Below are 20536 nucleotides of genomic sequence, written 5' to 3'. Positions count from 1 at the left end.
TTGGGATCCAGATACCCAAACGGAAAGATTTTGATCTTAGAAAGCTTGTGTGCCTTGAAGTTGCTCATTAAGCATTCAGCATGATAAGATCTAACTGTCAATAGAGACAGCTATTATTACTATTACTATTTATTGCTTTTTGTTAAATCTGCTTCTTTGCACTTTCCCTAGAAGTTGATAAATTTATTCCTCCTTTTTTCCTCTTTAGATTTAAGGAGAGCAATATAGAGTTGGGGAAATCAGGAAATGCCTATAGTTCTGCAACAGCCAGTTAAAAAGAACCCCACTACTATACACTTTATCTTAGGTTAGAGAAGAATAAATAATCAATTTTCTCTGCTTCTGTCAAGGCTTTTCTTTTTTGGGTTATTCTCTCACTTTAAATATCACCCAAGATAGCAAATACTGGCTTTTTCAGTTTGATTAAATCTTTCAGCCTTACTGTCTGATTTCCTGGTGAAGGCTGGTGGATGTCATATAAGGAGGTCAAATAGGTAACTTGGGAACAACAGTTTTTGCTGATAAAATAGATGTACATCATTCCTCACCAGGTGTCACAGGCACTGAACTGTGCAAACCACTCTGCTGTATTATCTTCTATCCAAGTACCTCTAAGCATCCTATGAACTTTTAGTCTGTTTCTTTTATTTACTAGAGTTTTTCAGCTGCTGTCATATTGTGAACAAGGACAATAAGATATGTTCTTTCTCTTCTCCCTTTACAGTTGTTTCCTGTCTTTGCTCCTGGTGGCAGCTGTGGTTTGGAAGATCAAGCAGAGCTGCTGGGCATCACGACGAAGAGAGGTTGAAATGACAAAACTGAATGCTATCTCTTCAATGACTTCTTAAATAGTTGCTCTCTGTTGTATTTATTCACATATGTATAGCATTAACCTTCAGTTAAGGATAAGCTCCACTAATCTATAAGTGCTTCTGTTTAGGGATTTATAATAGTGTACATTCGATTACAGTTTCAGTGACAAACGATGCTATTTTAGTATCCTGATGCTGCAGTTTCTGTGAAGCACAAAAAAAATAGGGGTGAATGTCCTGAGTTCCAAGAACTCAGCCTCGAGACTGAAATGTATTTCTAGTAGAAATATAACCCTACTGTCATTTAGGAGATTCTTTACGTCTGTTTCGAAAGAGGAGGTTTCTGCACTGAACCTCTCACCCACATTAGCCCCTGCTTCAGTCTTTTTAAAGAGGCTGATTCCCATTTTCAAGTTAAAAGCTTGTCTAAACGGTTTGGGTGGGTGTTTTGGGGTGGTTTTTTTTCCCCTTAGAGCATAGTAGCAGAAGATCCTGGGAGAAGCCACCCAGGATTTGGAAAGCTTTTGTGTACTACTTAAAAGGTGACTTCTAGTGCCAGACCTTTCTCCTCTTTGGCCCATACCAGTTTCCCAATTCCTTCCTGTTTGCAGCATGTAAAAAAATATGTGCTTTACACCCCCCAAAAAAAGGTTCCTCCTTGTTTATCCTTGTTGCATTTGGTGGGTTTTTTTCCACCACTCTTTTTTCTTGCTTCTCAGTTGAAGCTAATTTTGTGTTACACCCAAAGCACTCAGGCTGACTAAGACAGGATGGCCAACATGTTGTCGCTCTGTAGCATACAGAATGTGCCCTTATCTCTCATTTTTAAGCTGAAATCGTAGAATTAGAGAGTAGTTTGGTTGTGAAGGGAGCTTAAAGCTCCTCCAGCTCCAACCCCTGCCCCGGGCAGGGACACCTTCCACTAGAGCAGGTTGCTCCAAGCCCCTGTGTCCAACCTGGCCTTGAACACTGCCAGGGATGGGGCAGCCACAGCTTCTCTGGGCACCCTGTGCCAGCGCCTCAGCACCCTCACAGGGAAGAGCTTCTGCCCAAGAGCTCATCTCAATCTCCCCTCTGGCAGGTTCAAGCCATTCCCCTTGGCCTGTCCCTCCATCCCTTGTCCAAAGCCCCTCTCCAGGTCTCCTGGAGCCCCTTTAGGCCCTGGAGCTGCTCTAAGGTGTCCCCTTCAGGAGCCTTCTCTTCTCCAGGCTGAACAAGCCCAGATCTGTCATGGGAGACCTTCATAGGAAGTCATCACCCAAGAGCAGATGCCTCCTAAGGAGTGAGGTGTGTTTCTCCCCTGCTTTTCGATTTTAGGGTGAAATATGCCCATTCCCATAGACTTGCCTCCCAGCTGCCCTGCTGGGATGAGGCTTGTGGCCGCTGCAGGCACCCAGCCATGTAACTGTTCTATTCAAGGGTAGTTTATTCATTATGTAGTAGTTGATCAAGGCTGTTCTGGGGATTAATTTTTACAGTGCTGAAATTCAGTGCAAGTGCCCATTTCGTGCATATCTTCCAAACTCTGTGTCTGGTTGGACTTGCCAGTGCAGTAGTGGGAATAGGATAAATTTATTCAATCTGAGGATCTCCTTTCTTCTAATAAAGCAGGATGATGCCTGATAACTCTTCCTCTTTCTGCTTCGGATGTTTTTGCTCTTTACTAGTGAACGCAAATGCATAATATAATCAGTGGCTTTCAAGCAGATAACCCTTCATCTTTGAAGTAATTTAAGTCTTTGAGGTTTTCTGTACTCTCTGAAGGTAGATAAATTTTTACGAGGGCAGCTGGCTTTTTCCTTCTCACTTTCTTGGCAAGCAAGTAAGCTGGAGTCAGCACAACATTCCCTGTTGGCTCCTGGGGTTAAATGTTATCTAGGAATGTATGAGGAATATAGACTGAGAAGTAAATACTGTGCTTTGGAGCTCAGTTAAAATACTTTAGCAGTGGCCTAAATGAAAAATGTCTCGATAAATTCAGTTCCTTGCAGTCTGATGTGTGTTTTAAGGAAAAAAGCTGGTGAACTCACAACATATTAATATGTTTTGGTCTAAATTCAATTTACACATGTGTCTGTCCATTGGTGTGTCCTTTTCCTGTCAGATTCCTTTCTTTCACTGTTGTCTTGCTCCTTCTTTTCATCCAGTGTCTGTCTTGTAGTTCATAGATCTCTGTTATTCCATTCCTTTTTTGTTAGAAATACTTGTAAAACTCTAGAAACCTGGAGAGGGGCTTTGGACAAGGGATGGAGGGACAGGACAAGGGGAATGGCTTGAACCTGCCAGAGGGGAGACTGAGATGAGCTCTGGGGCAGAAGCTCTTCCCTGTGAGGGTGCTGAGGCGCTGGCACAGGGTGCCCAGAGGAGCTGTGGCTGCCCCATCCCTGGCAGTGTTCAAGGGCAGGTTGGACACAGGGACTTGGAGCAACCTGCTCTAGTGGGAGGTGTCCCTGCCCGGGGCAGGGGTTGGAGCTGGAGGAGCTTCAAGGTCCCTTCCAGTAGAAACCACTCTGGGATTCTGTGAAACCATTTTAAATCTTTGCCATGCCATCATTAGATACCTTTATAAAGACTGTCTCCAGAAACAAAAGTCCACCCCAAAATTCTTTTGGTATTATCCAAGATGTTTTTATAACTTGCAGGGTGTTTATTCTATAAAGACTCCCAATAAATTCTAGCAAGGCTCTCTTTAAACATTAGTGGTTAAAATAATCATAGAATCACAGACTGGTTTGGGTTGAAGAGACCTTCAAGCTCATCCAGTTCCAACCCCCCTGCATGGGCAGGGACACCTTCCTCTAGACCAGGTTGCTCAATGATTAATAGTAATTTGCTACACTGCAAGTTTAAAGTGTACCCAAGCTCCCCCTGTGCTCTGAGGATGTTTCTGAAGTGGGTCACTTATAGATCTTCCTTCCTTTGGAGGTGCTTGCTCTCTTTGGGTTTCTCCAGTACCTTTACAGGGCTTTTGGGTCACAGTTTGCAGGCTGCAGTGGGAAGAACAGATTTTGCTTCCCTGCCCATGGCAGGGGGGTTGGAACTAGATGATCTTAAGGTCTTTTCCAACTCTAACTCTTCTATGATTAACTAATTTTTTCCTCTATAAACTGCTGACACATTCGATGGAGACCACCTCCTCCACCTTCTCCCACCACATTACAGTGTAGAGGCTGGGTGAACGTAAGGGGAATTAAGCAGCAGTGGCAGGACACTCGATTCAGACATCCATCATCTTGTGAACTTTGAGGTAATATATGCTGCAGCCCTGGAGGAAGGTATTTCTCTAGTTTGGGCTGTGTTTTTAGAAGTAATCATGTTGCAGTCGCCTGCTCCCATGGGTTGTACTGTAGTAATTCTGTGCTCATTCTCTAACCTTAACCCCAGCATAAGCAAAATATAACACAATCTGTGGGTAATTCCCAGCTATCAATCACTTCTGCTTCCAATATAAGCACTGCAGTGCCTAACTTCTTATCTCAGTGCAGAGTGAAAAGTAGATAGCTGGATCTGAGGGATGTATAGGATGGGAGAGGGGAGTGTGTTGAAAGGGCTGGTAGTCAGAGTTCTTCAGTATTGCTGGGAGAAGTTGTGCAGTTGGGCTTGGTGTGTCAGGTTAATGGAACAGAGCAGCATCATTTGGTTGAAGGTGAATTTGCATTACTCCTTACTGAGAAAGCAGTGTGCTACAAATCCAGAATCTACATCTGGATCTTGTACAGCGTATTTAAGGTCCTTTCCAACCCAAACCATTCTATGATTCTGTAAGATTCTCCCTTTTTTCCTTCCCTTTTCATTTCTGCAGCTAATCCTTCGTGACCACGTATCAGTGCTGATGCTCCTCGGCCTCCTGGCTAGAGGGTCTTTTGGGTGTGCAAACACTGTGTAGCAAATGTATAGTTGTAGGAAAATGAGTTTGGAGCACTGGGCAAAAGTTTAGGCCTTGCAGGGTATAAAGCTTGACCCAAAGTAAAAATGGGAACAATTTGTGTCATATCAGGCATGGAGGAGACGGGATTGTAAATTGTGTGTTTATTCCCTCTCCAGTGAGCACCAAGTTTAAGTACCTTCAGACATCTTAAAGAGGGGAAAATGGAAATCAAATGGCAGCTTTTATAGGAGGCTTAGGATGAGGTGAATGACATTAGGAAATAGGGATAGGAAACCTTTCTATCTTGTCTCTAGAAAATGACACATTAAATGTATCAAGGTGGTAATAGAGAATAATTCACAAAATACAAGAGTGGCTTTAGAAATTTAATATGCTCATCTGCTGTCATGAATTTTCAGTCCTATTTTATTTCAGCATCCAGCTCCTATTCTCTTCACCCTCGGTCTGCTTCATCTCCTCCACTTTGAGCAAGAAATAACTCTTCTTAACATTTCCAGCAATTGAAACATGGGTGGAGATTTGGCCAACCCAGTGTAACTGTATGAGGATTGGCCATGTCCCGTTGGGATGTGTGGGGAGCATAGGAATAGGAAAATGGAAGATGGCTTGAACCTGCCAGAGGGGAGACTGAGATGAGCTCTTGGGCAGAAGCTCTTCCCTGGGAGGGTGCTGAGGCGCTGGCACAGGGTGCCCAGAGAAGCTGTGGCTGCCCCATCCCTGGCAGTGTTCAAGGCCAGGTTGGACACAAGGGCTTGGAGCAACCTGCTCTAGTGGAAGGTGTCCCTGCCCATGGCAGGGGTTGGAAATGGAGGAGCTTTAAGCTCCCTTCCAACACAAACCATTCTATGATTCTGTAACTAAATTTGGGTGTCTAGACCTCAGCTGCACCTTTAACATACTTAAAATTGATTGCATCTTGTCTCCCTTCTTGCCAAGACTATCCAGGGCTGAATGTTTTTACTCTGTGCACTGCCCAGCTTATTCAGGATAGAGTTTGTGAACTGATTTACTGCAAGGATCATCCTTCTCTTTCCTGACCTCATTGCTGAAACCTTTTTCCCTCCCAAGTGGATTCAAACCATAGCAGCGCTGCTTTTCCACTGGCATCCTTCTCTGTAACATCCGAATACCATTTAGGCAGGTGATTTCTGTGCTCACTTGTGCAGCAAAGACTTTCCAAGGGATGTGTGCTGTGTCTTGCCCTGCCTTCATTTTCTTCCCCTTCCTGCTCTCACCTGTTAGTATTTCGTTCACCTCAAATCTTCTGTCTTAGATTGTGATTTAGGGCATCCTTTGTCAAAGGAAAGGATTCAAGATTGGAATATCGTCCAACTGTGTTAATCAGGATCGTCATCACTCTCTAGAGCCTGCAGTGGTGTTTTGGAAGGATCTGGTATCAGCCTTATGCAGGAACACGAAAAGGTCAGGCTACAAACGTCCCTAGATTCAGGCCACCCCTGGTGCTTCGAAGGTCTTGTAAGAAGTGAGATGTGCTGGTGCTGAGAGTTGCTGCTGTATTCTCCAAGCTCCCAGCAGTCATTTGGCGGGTAGCCCTTCTTGTTCCATAAAACTGACAGTGCTGTTCAGTGTCTGGCAGGGAGAAGGAGATCCTGACTTGGTGGTGGGATAGTTTGTAGAGGAAACATGAATTGGAGGAGTGAGAAATCGTGGCAAGCAGGTGACTTCGAAGGAGGGCTAGACAACATGGTCAGTGTACTCAGCTGTATCGCTGCAGGGTGAAACGTAAGTGTCAATGTATTGTTTAAGCAGTTAAGGTGAGTTTACTTCCCAGAATACCTATTCCTGGAAAACAGACTGAAGTGGTGGTGGCAGTGGTGGTTTAATAACCCTGTGTAATGTCCCAGTTACTGCATTTATAAGTAGAGTAATAATATAAGATCATAGTGTTAGTGTTATGGGTAACCAGTTATTGGAGTACTCTGTCCACTCTGGTCTCAGCAACGTCTTGGCTGTTGCAGATGGTACAGAACAACACTGCAAGAGACTGTTTTGTTCTTCCCCAGAGCTCTGAGGGATGCTGTGAGGGCTGGAGCAGCTCTGCTCTGGAGCCAGGCTGAGAGAGCTGGGCTGGGGCAGCTGGAGAAGAGAAGGCTCCTCAAGGGGACACCTTAGAGCAGCTCCAGGGCCTAAAGGGGCTCCAGGAGACCTGGAGAGGGGCTTTGGACAAGGGATGGAGGGACAGGACAAGGGGAATGGCTTGAACCTGCCAGAGGGGAGACTGAGATGAGCTCTTGGGCAGAAGCTCTTCCCTGGGAGGGTGCTGAGGCGCTGGCACAGGGTGCCCAGAGAAGCTGTGGCTGCCCCATCCCTGGCAGTATTTGCAATGCTGAAGGTGGGCTATCACCAAATCTAGCCTTAGAAGAGTTCAACCTCATTTAATAGCCCCCACAACTGCATGTGTATTGAAGCTGTTGTTGTTTCAGACTCCTAGGTCCCTTTCTGATGATAGGAGTCAGTGGCACAGGTATTTAATTTAGCTATTTGGGAAAATCAGGGAGAGAAGCAGTGTTGTGTAATTATGCTAGAAGAGCTCTAGTCAATCAAAGGTGTGCTCTGTTATTGTGTAATTATCTGCTATTGGTATATATTTTAGTCTGCATGGACCACATACTTCTGATCTTTTATAAAGAAATGATATCTTATTCTTCTTATTAAAGGTCAGGTTTTTCTGTGCCCTCCTACTAGGCATGATTATGATGAATAACTTACTTCTCTTAATCAGCCCTGAATTAAATCTCTTCTGTCATTTCAGCATGAGGCAACTTCCCAGCAGCTTTTGCTTTCTGGTTTGTTATGGTTTTGAAGTGTGGAAATGCCTGTTCACAAGCATTTGAACATTAATTCTCTCCTCCTCTCTCTTTCAACACAGCCTGCAAAGTCAGTTGCAAAACTAATTAGCTAATGTTAATATGTGCACGGCTCTAGGGGCTGAAAAACTTCATTTTCAGTGATGATGGAAGCGTCAGGGAAAATGGTTTGTTTGTTGACTTATGTGTCAGTGAATGTAACTGTGGCTAAATGCTTTAACTCACCAGTGTCTGAGACGCTGTGGCTGGGCTTTGTGCAGTATTTATAGCCTTTATGTTTATTTCTCTGCTGATGTCCCCTTGTGTTTTCTGGGTAGCTGCATTGTTTTCTCCCTTAAGGTCACCAAGTAACTGTAATGTAAAGCAAAGGTTCCCACACTGGGATGTGTATTTTACTTCAGAGTAATGCACAGTGATGCCTGAGCACCCAGCAGACACAGAGTTCCATCTGGCCACCATTGCCGCTGCCACCAGGAAGGACACCATCTCCAAAGTCCCTTGGAGCCTCAGGATATGGTGGCACTTCCCACAATGGCCATCAGCAGCCTCCAAGCTGCTCTTTGGGCAGATACGACTACAGGAGAGCTCTGGGACAAGTTCCCCAGAGAAGGTTCTCTAAGTGTGGAGATAGGCAGTTGGTAGTTCATGTGCATACACGAATATGTATTTGTGCACAAATGGGACGAGCCGCCTTCTGAATTCAAATGAAACCTTTAAAGCAATGTAGGATATCCAGGAATAAGCTCAGACTGCTTGTCTAGCAGTGCAACCACTCTGCCCAGTGTGTTTTGGAAGGATAGGAATGCTCTCCATCCTTTGACCTCAACCAAATCCCTGTTAGTCCTCGTTATCACTTAGCAAGTGGCCAAGTCCGAGCTAAAAAGCTTTACTGGGAGAATTTTGTTACCCTTTGCTTGGTGGGTGCAGACCTTTAGGTATTCAGTTAGGTTGTGTGTTTTGGAGGGAACATGTAAGAGGACTGACACGCTTTAGTAACTTTGCAGAACTGATGCTATTTAAAAGACTGGTCAGGAAGAAGGAGAAGGTTCTGGTTTCTGGACCATCCTCTGTTTAGCCTCAGTTGGGACGGGATGACCAGGGTTGCTGAATACATGTTGGAGAATCTTTAGCACTGTGTGGTAGAGCTGCAAAATTCAGCCTGAGACAGGAAAATCCAAAATAATCTGTTCTGCCCCAAAATATTTTTTACCCTAAACTCAAAAAACTATTTGTGCTCTGGTTGGTTCTCTCCTTATCTTCTTCATCTTTCTGTCGTTCTCTTCTTTCTGTGACGCTGGAGCTGTTGTTTGTGAAGTCTCTGGGTTTGGCCAGTTGTACCAGTTTATCTTTGCAATACAGACAGGGCAGTGGTTCAAACACAAAGCTGATTTCGGAGTCTCCTGGCTCTTAAAGTTGTCTGTAGAGAGCTTGGAGTACACAGGAGGTGATTTTGCTTGCTCATAAGAGAGTGAAACTTGAGTTTTTTCACAGAATGGTTTGTGTTGGAAGGGAGCTTAAAGCTCCTCCAGCTCCAACCCCTGCCCCGGGCAGGGACACCTTCCACTAGAGCAGGTTGCTCCAAGCCCCTGTGTCCAACCTGGCCTTGAACACTGCCAGGGATGGGGCAGCCACAGCTTCTCTGGGCACCCTGTGCCAGCGCCTCAGCACCCTCCCAGGGAAGAGCTTCTGCCCAAGAGCTCATCTCAGTCTCCCCTCTGGCAGGTTCAAGCCATTCCCCTTGTCCTGTCCCTCCATCCCTTCTCCAAAGCCCCTCTCCAGGTTTCCTGGAGCCCCTTTAGGCCCTGGAGCTGCTCTAAGGTGTCCCCTTGAGGAGCCTTCTCTTCTCCAGCTGCCCCAGCCCAGCTCTCTCAGCCTGGCTCCAGAGCAGAGCTGCTCCAGCCCTCGCAGCAGCTCCGGGGCCTCCTCTGGACTCTCTTCAGCAGCTCCACGTCCTTCCTGCTGTACCTCCTGTCTGCTGGACATAACTACTCCCTTTCTTGTGGGGTCCTGCTTGCTTTGCATTTACTCTGCCTTAAAATGAAAGCTCCTCCATGCCCGTTGTTCACTTAGCACACCCGTGGTTTCTTCCTCCCTGAGTTTCTGCTTATTTCCTTCTCATCTCTGTTGAAAATTGAGATGAAATACTCATATAAACTCTTGTGTTCATTACAAGCTGTAGGTAGCTGTTTTGCTTAGCTTCGTTTTTTAAAGCCATGCTTTATAAGGAGCAAATAAAATCCAAAACGTGTTGCTTCCTTCTGGAAGAATCATCACCCCTTTCATGGCTGAAGGTATCGGAGCCCCAGCTCGAAAGGTACCGTGCTGGTAAAAGAGCCTCTGCAGGGGGCCGTTGCTGAGATGGATGGTAGCAGGATGGTTATACAAAGAGTGGTGACTGCTTTATTATCATGAATAAAATGTTCAGGCTCTTCTTGTCAGAAAACACAGCATAGGTTATATTAGTCAATTAACCTGGTAACCTGAAGAGCTGTTTTTCTTTAGCGTGAGAGCCTGTGCTGTTGCATGAAGAGGTTTTCCTCAATTCCTCTGGTGTTTTTTCTCCCATCAGCAACACACTATTCATTTTGGATTATCCATTACTCAACATGTATGAGTTTAAAGAATTCCTGGTGTAAAACATCAGAGTTCCCTCCTGCATCTGCACCTCTAGTCCTGGCACAATGAGATGAGTGACATCGGTTGTCTCCCCTCCTCGCTGCTCTTTTCCACTGTGGACTCTTGAGTTTGTTTATTGTCAGGTTCTCTTAGTGTGGTTGCACCAAACCCTTCAGGCATTGTTTCAACACTTCCCACTCTGCAGTTGCTTTAACTTGTGATTCTTTTTGAACAGTGTTTTTCTACTGATAGTGGGAGGAAAAAAAGAAAATCAATGCAAATGAAAGTTGTAGGTTCTCAGTTTCTAGTTACTTAAATGTTAAAGGCCAGGGGCTCCAAGTCCTGCTTTTTGATGTGTTTTTACTGTAAGCCTGTCAAACGTTTTGGCTTTAAAATCCTCTTCAGACCTAAGTGATTTAAAATATTCCCAGGTTGTCTTATTAATTGTGTGATCTAGAAACCAAAGGTTCGCTTTTTTTTTTTATTATATCAAATCTTGGAAAGCCAATCATTAGGAATGAGGGTGAGCCAGCTTCTTGGGATCTTGATGTTAACTGGTGCTGATTTCTAATGCTGTGCTCGCTGTCTCGGCTAGGGAAATGCCACACTATCTCCCTCACAGCATAATAACAGCTTTTAATTAAAATTTTAGCACACCAAACAAACACTGAAGGATAAATACGTGCACAGGTGATGGGTTCAGACTTGAACAGGGAATATGTAGGTTAGATATAAGGAAGAATTTCTTCCCTGTGACGTGCTGAGGCGCTGGCACAGGGTGCCCAGAGAAGCTGTGGCTGCCCCATCCCCGGCAGTGTTCAAGGGCAGGTTGGACACAGGGGCTTGGAGCAACCTGCTCTAGTGGAAGGTGTCCCTGCCCGGGGCAGGGGTTGGAGCTGGAGGAGCTTTAAGCTCCCTCCCAACCCAAACCAGTCTGTGTTTCAAGGTTAAACATACACAGTGCATGCCTTGGGGAAAAGAGTGACATTCTGGTTACAGGACAGTTATTTCTCAAATTTCTTCTCAATTTTGGGATGGTGGAATTTTGTAGCATGATTTGAGCTACACCAGAAACTGGTGTTAGGAACAGGATGCTCCCTTTGGCATTTGCTTTGGTTGTAGCCTGGATCTTTCATCTTACCTGGTTTGGCCACTGTTTTGCGGAGTCTCAGCCAGGACAACCCCAAAAGCAGCAACTTCCTCAGCCAGTTCAGCGTACAAAGACAGTAACATTGCTGTCAGCATTTCTTTTCCCACTGCTCATGTTGTCTCACATCTCTGCCTTCACAGCACCGCTCTGGGTTTTATATCTTGAAGCTACTATTGACTTCAGTAGGAGTCATGTTGCCAAATTGCACATTTCCTTGAGTAAACTAAGCTTCCTTCAAAGAGCTAATAGCTTTTAGTTTGTAAGTCTCTTGGACATCTTCATCAGGACAGCTTGTTCTTTGATTTTATAGCCATTCAACAAAGCGCTTTATGATAGCTGAAGGGGACAATTGCAGGAACAACAACCTAGCAATCTGTTTCACACTTCCTTTCGTCTGCAATCTGCTGGTGTGCTTTAAATATTCCAAAACTCCTCGTGTTCTTTTACCCAAGTGTGAGTTACCCACAAGTTTGCTTGCAAATGCTTAGTACAGCTCCATGGTGTCAGCTCGTTGGGATTTTTGCTTTGTGACAGTATCTACAATCTGCTCCAAAATATTTTTTGTTTTCCTTTTTTTTTTTTCTTCTTTTATTTCAGAAATCAAGGAAAACTTTGCCACAGGCCTTTTATGGCACTGAAATGTTATATTTTGTTAGTGTGAGATCCGGATAAGAACCAGAGAGGCTTACATGCACCTAGAGCTTAGTTGTATTGACCTTATCATGCCTTCCTGCCTCATTGCCTGAACCCCAGGCTTCCTAAAGAGACAGTCTTCCAGTTTTCTACACAAAAACTACTCCAGAACCAAAAGGTGGCTTGGCAAAGGAGAGGCCATAGAAGGTTTATGAGTTCAAGAAAAAGGTGATGTAATTAGTTTTGTCCAAACGAGTTGCAGGCTGGATAGAATCCCAGAATCCCAGCCTGGTTTGTGTTGGGAGGGGGCTTAAAGCTCCTCCAGCTCCAACCCCTGCCCCGGGGTGTCCAACCTGGCCTTGAACACTGCCAGGGATGGGGCAGCCACAGCTTCTCTGGGCACCCTGTGCCAGCGCCTCAGCACCCTCACAGGGAAGAGCTTCTGCCCAAGAGCTCATCTCAGTCTCCCCTCTGGCAGGTTCAAGCCATTCCCCTTGTCCTGTCCCTCCATCCCTTGTCCAAAGCCCCTCTCCAGGTCTCCTGGAGCCCCTTCAGGCCCTGGAGCTGCTCTAAGGTGTCCCCTTGAGGAGCCTTCTCTTCTCCAGCTGCCCCAGCCCAGCTCTCCCAGCCTGGCTCCAGAGCAGAGCTGCTCCAGCCCTCGCAGCAGCTCCGGGGCCTCCTCTGGCCTCGCTCCAGCAGCTCCACGTCCCTCTTGTGCTGTTCCCCAGAGCTGGATCAGGGCTGCAGGGGGGGTCTCCCCAGAGCACAGCAGAGGGGCAGGATCCCCTCCCTGAGCTGCTGCTCACGCTCTGGGGGTGCTCCCAGCACACGGGGGGGTTCTGGGCTCAAGCACACACTGAAGCTGGATCATGGGGAGCTTCTCATTGACCAACACCCCCAAGTCCTTCTCCTCAGGCTGCTCTGAATAGACAACATCTGATAGCAGCATCTTCCTTTGCCCGTCTGCTCTGTCATCTTCTGTGCTGGATGGGGGTTATTTGGGCCACGATGTGTTTTCTTTAGCCCTTTTTGAGTGCTCTGAACGATCAGTTAGGACTTGGAATGTCAAATTGTCCAGAACTAATGGGGAAATGTGGGTGGTGATGGTGGCAAGTACAGAGGACATTTGATGGTGCCTCAATCTACCTTTGAAGTAGAGTGTAACTGGTACTGCTGCAGCTAAGTAGGGATGCTAAGCATGTGAAGCATACAACAAGTGATCTAGTAGGCAGTTGCTGTACTTAAGGGTAAGACTGCTGGGTTTTTCCACCCTATACAAAGTGGATGCCTCTTCCCTTACTAAACAGGGGCACTGAGTCACATCGGACCCATTGATTCTGGGAATTAGGATTATGGCTTCTGCACCCACTTCTGGGTTGCGTAGCTTGTTGTCAATATTAGAGATCAGCCACCAAAACAAAAAAAAAGCATATCTACAGCTCAGCTAAAACTGAAATGCTGTTTGCAGCCCAGCCATATAGGAAATGTCTTTTTTTGTGTGTTAAAGAAAGGGAGCTGCATCATAATGCTTCAAAGTGCTTAAGAGTACAATAAAAAGATGTCTTGTGTCATAAAGGCTTGCAGAGATTTACCCAGGAAAAGGTTTTCTATTTTAATAAAACACATTGCAACAAGGACATGTTCTTCCCATTTGATACATTTGCTGCATTCAGAAGGAAACAAACACTAAAAAAATGATGATTATTCAATAGGAGCCTGACAGCGTTTTGCTGGTGTTGTTATAAACAATATCAAATTCTGCCTGACAGGAGTTCCATGCTGCTACTAGTTTCATTTTCCAATGGTTCCCACAAATCCTATGGAGTCCTGTTGTGCCCCAGCCAGATGATAACAACCAACCAGGGTATCACAGCTTAAAAAGTAAATAACGGCTTTGTGGAGAGTTAAGCTGCTGCATTTGCCATCCCAAACGGGTCAGGCTCAGGCTGTGTGTAGCTTTACTCACGGTAACCTCTGAAGTTGTAGTAACGTGAATGTTTACAAGTCTATGTCTGTACCCTTAAGCCTGTTAAAACACCAGGAGGTTATTTCTCTATATTCATTGATATCCCTTCATGTGGGGTAAAACCCCTCAGATACATGTGGGTTTTTCCATCTTTGTGTTGGAACGAGATGATAATAATATTTTTCTGTTTATTAAATTAGCAACTACTCCGTGAGATGCAACAGATGGCAAGTCGCCCCTTTGCCTCCATCAACGTTGCCTTAGAAACAGATGAAGAGCCGCCAGATCTCATCGGGGGAAGCATAAAGGTGAGAGCTTGTGCTTGAGGATGGTCCTTACAATTAATCATGGATGCTTCTCTTCAACTCTGGTTAACTCCGTAATCCCAAATCCTCTCTTTGTTGTACACCTGCAAGAAGCAGTAAGTCTGTGAGAGCCAACAAATACTGTTTTGATTTGCTTTTATCCCTTCAGATATGCAATTACAACTTTGGGGCTGTTGTAGATAAAAGTTATACTGGGTGTAGGGCATGGATTTTGTGTTTGCCTTGTTAGTTTTTATGCCTTGTAATCGAGAAGGATGCAGCTTTACACAGTAGAACATTTGGCTACAAATAGCTATAGGTGCTGCAAATAAAAGCCATGTTTCTATGGTATCTCAAAGTAAAGAGGAATATAATTGTGTCTGTGTGCTGTAATAGTGTTAACATAGTTCTGATTATATTATGTGTAAGTTCAAATACATCTTGCGATGTGCAAATAGGAGTGGGGAGAAATCACTGTCTTGCACCAGGCTGGTGTGTTCTTAGAACACATAGTTTTAAGAAAAGCCTATTTAAAAGGAGACTAATGAATTAAAAGATGTTTTTGATGTGATGCTTTGACTAGCAGACTTGTATATAAAAGGAAAAAGTTAAGAACCTGAGAACACTCATTATTTTCTTTCCTAAAGTAGCTGGTTTATCTTATTTTATTTAGATTTAAGATTTTTTGGAAGTCATTAGTCCAGGTACTAAGTTTCTCATGTTCTGTTATTGGGACAAGAGAGCAAGTTCTGCTTTTCTATTAAAAAAATATGTCTATTTTAATTATTGTGAAGCACATGAAAACAATCTGACCTCAGAACTTCTGTTTGCTGAGGAGGGGTATTTAATCTTGGCCTTCTTATCAGGAAATGCCACAATTAAGAATGCCTGTATAGCTTTAGCTCTTCCTTATTTATGTGGGAATGTAGTATTTCATGGCAAATTGTAATACTTTTTCCACTTGACTGATGTCCTGCACCACGTTCTGGGTGGACACTGTGTAGAAGCAGCTTTTTGATACATTCTCCTAGTTTCATTATTTGTTCTGGTTATTTCCTGTGTTCCTTCCAAACCTTTAGTCCCAAGTTTGAATGATTCCCACACATTTGAGTGCTTCATGAGTTAATCCTTACCTTTCTCTGAAGTCGGGGATTATTGTTCCTGTGTTGCAGAGGTGAAACTTGGAGCATAGTGTGAAATTAAAGTAACATTTACAAAGGTACTCAGTAATCTGGGATATTGGGGTACTTGGTGACTGGGCAGCTAAGCTGACCTGTCTCTGGAAACTCACCTTGGAGGCTCCGAGTGGTTCTACTCCCCATTCACTTTCATTTGACTCCAGTTTTAATGAGTTTCTCTAATTTCTTTTACAAGGCTGGTAGGCACTGGAAGTCATTAGCCATTAATAGCTCCCCAAGACTATGAAATACAGGCTTGTAAAATGGGATTGTCACTCAGCAAATGAGAATGAGCCTTTTTTGATTGCTTCATCCAAGAAGCCGTGGGATGTGTATGGATGTTCCCATCGGACTGGAGGTGGATTTGTGAGGCTGTAGCCTGGCTGCTAATGCTTGTGGGTTGCAGTCTGTCTGTCTGGGGGCTCTTTCCTTCTTCTCTTCCCATTTTCTGGAAATAAGGTAACTAAAGGGACCTCTCCAGTAGGATCAGACCAGAATAAAGCCGTCCCTAACTTTCTGATCTCTCTGACAAGTTTGTCTGTGCTCAGAACTGCTGAGAAGATAGTAAACTTGGATCTCTTACCTTCTGATCAGTGCATAGTATCTCCTCTTGTTCAGCTGGCAATGCTTTTTCCTTTATCATTTGGGCTGTATGGTCTGATTTCTCCTCCATACCTCTCTGCTTTTTGTTTTCTTCTCTGTTACTTTTGTGGTTAGAGGAATGTTGAACTCTTCTCTTTTGAAGTGCTTCCATAGACAGCACCACAGACAGGATTTCATCTTTCTCTCACTCACAGCTAAGCTTTCTTGCTTTCCCATGTCTGTCATCTTCCATATCTCACTTTTCTGACCTCCCTGGGTTACTCAAGAACGGATGGAGAAGCCAGTTTTAAGCATACTAAGTCAGACTGTGGACATATGTCCCTTTTTAGATCCAGAAGTTGTTACCAACTGCTAATTGCCCTCTATGCTGATAACTCATGCAAATGTTTCTCAATCGACTTCAAGCATAAATGAGATGGTCATAAATGAGGCAAATGGCACAAAACCTGTGCAGTAACATGAAGCCAAATAGGGAACGTGGACATGGACTGTTGTGCCAGCAGGTACCTTCATCTGCTGGAAGATCTGGGTGCCAAACGAGGATGCTTCTCTATGACAAGGAGAATCAGTACATTTTGGGGGTGCTTTGTATAGTTTTTTATCATCTTGGAGAACTTGGATAGGGGATAAAAGTATGAATAAAAGTCTGGAGTATTTCAGCAAAGTTGAAATCACAGAGAGGAGGCTCAGGAAGCTTGTGGGTTGTGAGCAACTTGGGGAATGACACTTCTTAGTTAGGCCTCTTGGATGCTGCCTATAAGTGAATTCAAATAGAAGTGAAAAAACAGTCTCAATATCCATGGGGTCACCTTTGGGTTTTTTCCTCGTGCCTTTTGCACCTGCATGGGAAAAAGCTCTTAGCAGGAGAGAGTTGAGGAAAGATGGGCTGGGATGATACAGAACTGCATTTTTCTCTGTGTTTGTCTGATACTAGCCAAGAAAAGAGTGAAGTGGTACTGTGTTGCTGACTAAGCTATTCTCCAGTTCTTCTGACATTCACTGTGTCCAAATCTGAGCACCCTCATTTTAAAGCAAGAAATCCAGCCTTGTGTTATCATAACTGCATTGGTGTTTTTCTTTCCCCATGTGAATCAAAGCCTTTGGTTAATAACAAGTTGATTTGAGGGCTACAAAGGAGAAGTGGAAAATGGGACGTCTTGTCTGCAAGAGATTAATTTCCTTTTCCATTGTGGAAGGCCAATTGGCAGCCAGTGTCAAGCTAGTTTCATCCCAAGCTAATGTTTTCCAGCTGGACAGTATTAGAACCATGTTTTCAATTAGTATTTTTCCTGAGGTACTTAGAAGTAATAGAAAGTGATTCACCTGCAGGGAGACTATTCATATTGCAGACTGCAGCTAGGCAACACATAACTAGCTGCTTGGGTTGATTTCCCACTCAACAAATACCCACTGGATTGCAAATCTACTGCAAAATTTGCTTAGTTATTACAAAATCCATTGGCTTTTCTCTGCAGCTTTTGTGTATTTGGAGGTGGTGCATATTGCAGTGGTCTGTATTTAACAGCCCTGGATATCTGGGCCTCATCCAAGTGTCTGAACTGGTATTACTGTAACTCTGGCTTTTTTAGGTCTTGTTATGTACTTAATACGGGTCCTGTGGTTCTCTGCAGCCACTTTTAGCTTTCCTGAAAGAAAATTTGGGAACAGGCTGAGAACACTGGGGCTGTTCAGGCTGGAGAAGAGAAGCTGCTGGAGACCTCAGAGCAGCTTCCAGTGTCTGAAGGGGGCTACAAGGATGCTGGGGAGGGACCTTCATCAGGGACTGCAGTGGTAGGACAAGGGGTGATGGGTGCAAACTGAAACAGGGGAAGTTTAAGTTGGAGATAAGGCAGAAATTTTTCCTTGTGAGGGTGCTGAGGTGCTGGCACAGGGTGCCCAGAGAAGCTGTGGCTGCCCCATCCCTGGCAGTGTTCAAGGGCAGGTTGGACCCAGGGGCTTGGAGCAACCTGCTCTAGTGGAAGGTGTCCCTGCCCGTGGCAGAGGGTTGGAACTGGGTGATCTTAAGGTCCTTTCCAACCCAAACCATTCTATGATTCTGTGATTCTAAGTTTATAATTCTGACATTGATTTCCAGGTATCTTGAAGCTGGTAAAGGCATGAAGTTAATGCTTGTAGATTCTTGGGAAGAACCACATACACAGCACAGCAAATGCTTGGCTTGAGCAAAACACCTACAGGGTTAACAAGAAAATGGTTGCATTAGAAAAAAATAGCCTTAAGTTAGAAAAAAACTGTCTTGAAAGCCTTTAGAGGATTTGACAAACAACATCCCAAAGGTGGCTACTCACCTAGTAGAGCTGGTGCATAGGACAGCCTTTGCTGTGCTGTGTTTAGGAATCCAACATGTGAAGCCAGGGCTAAGAAGTTATTATCTTTGCGTCTGGGATCGACAGGCTGTCCACAGCTCTTGAGGGAAGGCTTGGGTGAGCAAACTCCTTGTGAAGTTCATTTATCACGTTCTGTACCTTTATGCCAACGTGCATTTAATTCTGCTGTGTTAGGCTTCTGAGGGCAGAATAGCTTTACTGCAAATCCTTCATCAGCTCACCAGGCTGGCTGATTCCTCAAAAATAGCAGGAAAAAATGATGGGAAATAGCATCTTGCTCTAGTAATTGTTTGCTTTGTTAGGGAAGAAAGTGCTGTTGACTGGTTTAAAGAGTGCCAGAAGATCCCATCTGTTTGAGAAGTACGGAGATGAAGTAGTGGGCTGAGTTAGGAGTGGGCAAGGGATACCACAGATTTATATTTTCAATCTACTTGTATTTTGCATCTGAGCCCTTGTTAAATTCCTTTTACATTTCAATGAAGTTGTGACCAGCAGAGGAATAGGAATCCCAGACTGGTTTGAATTGGAAGGGACCTTAAGACTCATCCAGTTCCAACCCACTGCCATAGGCAGAGACAAATGAATAGTTAAAGTCCTGTGCCAAGGGGCAACGGATACGGGGAAGCCTCTGGGGTACCACTGCAGTGAAGCATCATCCTGCTTCAGTGCTTCCATAGCACAGCTTCATCTTCATTTTTAAATGTAGCTCTATGTTGGGTTATTTCAGTCAATGAGAGTTCAGTGAAGAACAACAAAGGGCCAAGGAACTGATGGTTTTTACAGCTTTTATCCCGTTTTGGTTGTTACTCTTGATGACTCAGTTCCCCCCTTTATTGACCTGCTATTAGTCCATCAAATTCACTGATGGACCAGCTTCTGTGACCCCCTCCCAACCCACTTCACTTCAAAAGAGCTGGGTTAGGGGAAGCAGGGTGAGCACAATGTCTCCCACTTCACCATGCCACTGAGCTGAGAGAAAAGGGGTCCTCATGCAAGTAGGAAGATCTGGAAGGCTGGCAGGGTTCAGATGTGATATATAAAGTAGTCTTAAGTAGAAATGACCACGCTATCAAGATGCATTAGAGATGGGGGCAGAGCAGATTAGGGTTTTTCAAGGATGGTATAAATAAGCTGAAAGGGAGAATCATTCATTATCCTCGAAAGGATAATGATTGGAGGAAGGGGAATGAATTTGAGGAGGGAAATCATAAACTGAATAAGCTTAATGTGATGTGGCAGTTGCTGGAGATGGTTCACATGCAGCCTCTGAGGCCAGAAAGGCTGGTTTCATTTCGCCTGACCTGTCTAAGGCAGGCTGCTCAGGCTTGTTAGCTTGCCTTTTGAAATGCAGTTTGATTTCTAATGTATTATTTCTGGGGTTTCTAGCTTTGGCTGCTTCTAGGAGCTTTTCCTTGCGTTGACATGAAGGTGTTCAAAGGTGTTCAAACATGTGTAGTTGTCTCCTTGTCTTTAGCAAAAGCCCTTCCACTTGTTAGTCTTGGTCTGTGTGTGCAAGTAGAGGCAAGAGGCTTCCTGTGGCATCAGTGTGATGAGGGAGCACAACGAGAATCCCAGAATCCCAGACTGGTTTGGGTTGGAAGGGACCTTAAAGCTCTTCCAGTTCCCACCACTGCCACCGTCCGGGACACCTTCCACTAGAGCAGGTTGCTCCAAGCCCCTGTGTCCAACCTGGCCTTGAACACTGCCAGGGATGGGGCAGCCCAGCTTGTACTTCATGTTAGGTGTTAATTCTCCTCATGCTGGCCCACTTTCTAATCCATGGAAGAGTGTATGATCCTTTTTGAAGGAACCCCATGCTGGATGGAGTAGGAAGCGAGTAAGATAGTAAGAAGGGAGCGTTATCTGGGCAGCTGAAGTGTGCAGAACGGATTAGCTGCACTGGAACTGCACATAGCCTGGCTGTGATCCCTGCTGAGAAACCAACAACAAAACCACCTGATAAAAACCTTCCCCTGATGAATTATTTCCAGTTAACTAGTGTGGGTATCTTGTTTTGATTTCTGTTGCAAGATTAGGGACTTGGAGGGGGGGAAATTTTTTGCCACTTCCATTATATCATACGGAATATAAATATTTGGAAGGGAGCGATCATGGGATCAACGGAGACATCTCTTAAGCCTGCCTTGTATTTAGGGACTATTTGGCTATAACTGAGATTTAACTGGTTGTAGATTTAAGGGCTGTAAA

General features: G+C 44.6%; 1 protein-coding gene across 1 annotated transcript in view; it reads left to right on the top strand.

Moving 5' to 3' along the window:
• ATRN (attractin) overlaps positions 1-20536 on the top strand; it is a gene marked incomplete at its 5' end in the record, with an annotated part of 105197 nt that overhangs the window by 74698 nt on the left and 9963 nt on the right. The window contains 2 exons of the mRNA XM_010017073.1: positions 725-803; positions 14095-14202. Coding sequence (XP_010015375.1) covers positions 725-803; positions 14095-14202 — 187 coding nt within the window. The remainder of the gene's footprint in view (positions 1-724; positions 804-14094; positions 14203-20536) is intronic.

This window comes from Nestor notabilis, unplaced genomic scaffold (genome assembly GCF_000696875.1).
Source record: "Nestor notabilis isolate BGI_N333 unplaced genomic scaffold, ASM69687v1 scaffold8886, whole genome shotgun sequence".
NCBI lineage: Eukaryota > Metazoa > Chordata > Aves > Psittaciformes > Psittacidae > Nestor > Nestor notabilis.
Note: the sequence above shows the minus strand (reverse complement) of the source record. Positions and strands in the feature narration are given on the sequence as shown.